The 2546-nt window shown below is 41.2% G+C and overlaps 1 protein-coding gene across 1 annotated transcript; it reads right to left on the bottom strand.

Annotated features, from left to right (window-relative positions):
- Positions 1-835: 835 nt before the first annotated feature.
- LOC115752893 lies at positions 836-1750 on the bottom strand. The gene has a single exon (XM_030691305.1). It carries the CDS (start codon positions 1748-1750, stop codon positions 836-838), a length of 915 nt encoding a protein of 304 aa, XP_030547165.1.
- Positions 1751-2546: the final 796 nt, after the last annotated feature.

The following is a 2546-nucleotide window of genomic DNA, read 5'->3' as shown; positions in this document are numbered from 1 at the left end:
GATTCCACATCGAAAAGCCTTGCCAACCCATTTTTGGCTCTAGCCCGGGCTAGATAATTTGAAACGATGAGTTGGTTATTAATTATATAGTTATTAGGTCACCATAGGGACCGGTCCATTCGTTTTCGGAATGCTATCCTATGAAAAAAAAAAAAATCTAACGAGTCACTCACTAGTTATAGCAGTTATATGAAATCATCAATCCGTTTTTCTTTTTCTTTTTTTTATTACTGAAGGCTTGGGAACAAATGAGGCCCGTACTTCAAATTGGCTATGCTGGACTCTATTCACTTCTGAATTTGGTTCCACCATGTAAAGTAAAGCTGTTTTGTTTGATTAGGCATTAATATGTTAATAGAAACTAATTTAATGTACGACTTCGCCCATAATTTTCGCGGTGATTCCTATCACGACGACATCTTCAAATCATGTAATAACGGAAAACCTCAATCGTGATGATTAATGGGTTGTTAGCAAATATAGCTGGAGATGGGCTCTAAGAATTATTGGAAAGAACAAATTGAATTGGAGTTGACAACTGAAGACGACCATATTCTAATATTACTGTATCGAAAACAACGGAATCCAATAATCAATCAAATTACCTAATCGAAACAAAAAAAAAAATTAAGATCAAACTAAATAATAAGACAATTATTTATTCGATTCATGAACACATTAAACTTATGCACGATGATGCATTTCAAAATATTCGCCGCTGCAAGTCTTTCACCATGCATAAGAGAAACAATAATGACCCTACAACAACAAAAATTAAAATCAGAGATGAGTTTTCAATTTTCGTAATTAAAAGGGAATCAACTTGCTAATGAACTTATAGCTTAAGGGTCAAATCTAGTTCTCCATGGTCAGTCTTCGGCCGAACATCCCTCTTCCCCAGTTGGACATGATGATTGCCGCAGCTGCCGCCGCCCCCGCTGTTAGCAACCTTACTCATTGGCACATTCGGGCTGGGAATGCTTGAAGGACTTCTTGAGCTGCACATCATTGCACCACCCCTCTTTTGGGTATGATCAAACGCTGAAGGAGGAAGAAACCTAAACTGACCCTCATATCCACCACTTTTGAAATTATTATTAAGATTAGCAGGAACATAAAGCATGCCGTCCAGCCTTGGCCGGGGTGATGCCATCATTGGCGGATGCCCAGCCCACCGCCCGTTTTGTGCGACCCAGGACCCGGGCTGGCGCCATGATGGTTGGACCCTTTGGACCATGGGCTGATCCATCCCCTTGCCGGGGGTGGCCAATTGGTTGAGTTGTCCGAAAGCAGGGAATGGAGGGATATTCAAATAGGGCGCACTGAAATCACCATAGCCATATGTCATAGTTGAAAGTGGCCTTTGCCTGTTCATGGCAGCCATTTCGTGCTGCCTTTTCACCATCGAACGCTCGAGCCTGTGTGCGTTCTGGTGGCCGCCGAGCGCCTGCGAAGATGCAAAGTTTTTCTTGCAATAGGCGCAGATGAAATCCCTATTGGCAGGGGATAGCTCGTCATGTGCACCGTTGTCCGACGAAGAGGATTCCTTGATGACCATCACTTTGTTGGAGCTCAAGGGATCATCGAGGCTCGAGCCAGCTGTCGCAAGGGTTAGATCGAGCAAGAGACGGGCGTCAGCGGCACAGGGAATCTCCCCGTGGTGTGGAGTTGCTGAGACGTTGCCTGGGGAATCAGAAGAAGAGCCAGAGTCCACTGTGATCACCGGTGTTTTTCTCGTGGCTTTATCCATTTCTTTCCCTCCCTTTTTTTTTATTTCTTCTTTGGTTGTGTTTGGTGAATTATGCTCATATTTATAAGTGGCCAAGTGAATCCAATTCTTTCATGCATGGAAAGAAATCCCAAATGACGATGACAGACTTCTCCAATGTAAATAACACCAATGACAGTGACTTGCCATGCAAGTGAGTGACCTTCTGGAAATTGGATATCTAATGCGTGTACATTGCCAACAAATGAAACATTTTTCTTCTTTTAATTCGGATTTATACTTCCAAAATTGTCGCTTCTTTCTCTCGTGCTTTGTACTTAGTTGAAAGGTATCAATACCCGACGGTATGTTAGTTCGATGCTATATTGGGCAATTATCGAAAATATACATGCTTATCCTAAATAAATAACGGTATTTGAACCTTCCTGTGATGTTCTAAGTGGGTACGAAGCATATGCGGTGTTGCACTATTCTCTATCTCATTTCTCCAGCTATCACTTTGAATGTGGTGGAAAATTGGTGTAGTTTTCATACGAGCGAGAGCGTCGAAAATGCAAAATCCACCGGATAGAATGTTCCTTTTATACTTGGCATGTTAGTGTTGGATAGATTAAGTAGATATTTGAATCTCTCAACTTATAAGTGGAAAATAGATTACTATATTTGGGATCTTCAATAATTGCTTAGAAAATACCAAATATAACCACTTCTCTACATCGTATTAAAGGACAACGAGGTTGCTCTTTTTGGTCAAAATACAATTAGGCATGAGTCAATATAGTCAAATTGACTACCATATCTAATAGGATATAGTAAG

This window comes from Rhodamnia argentea, chromosome 8 (assembly GCF_020921035.1).
Source record: "Rhodamnia argentea isolate NSW1041297 chromosome 8, ASM2092103v1, whole genome shotgun sequence".
NCBI lineage: Eukaryota > Viridiplantae > Streptophyta > Magnoliopsida > Myrtales > Myrtaceae > Rhodamnia > Rhodamnia argentea.
The sequence above is the reverse complement of the archived record's forward strand: the minus strand, read 5'-3'. Positions and strand labels throughout refer to the sequence as shown.

Bases quoted from the DNA above. Each gene is read 5' to 3' on its own strand.
- LOC115752893 (XM_030691305.1), bottom strand. From the start codon at position 1,750: ATGGATAAAGCCACGAGAAAAACACCGGTGATCACAGTGGACTCTGGC.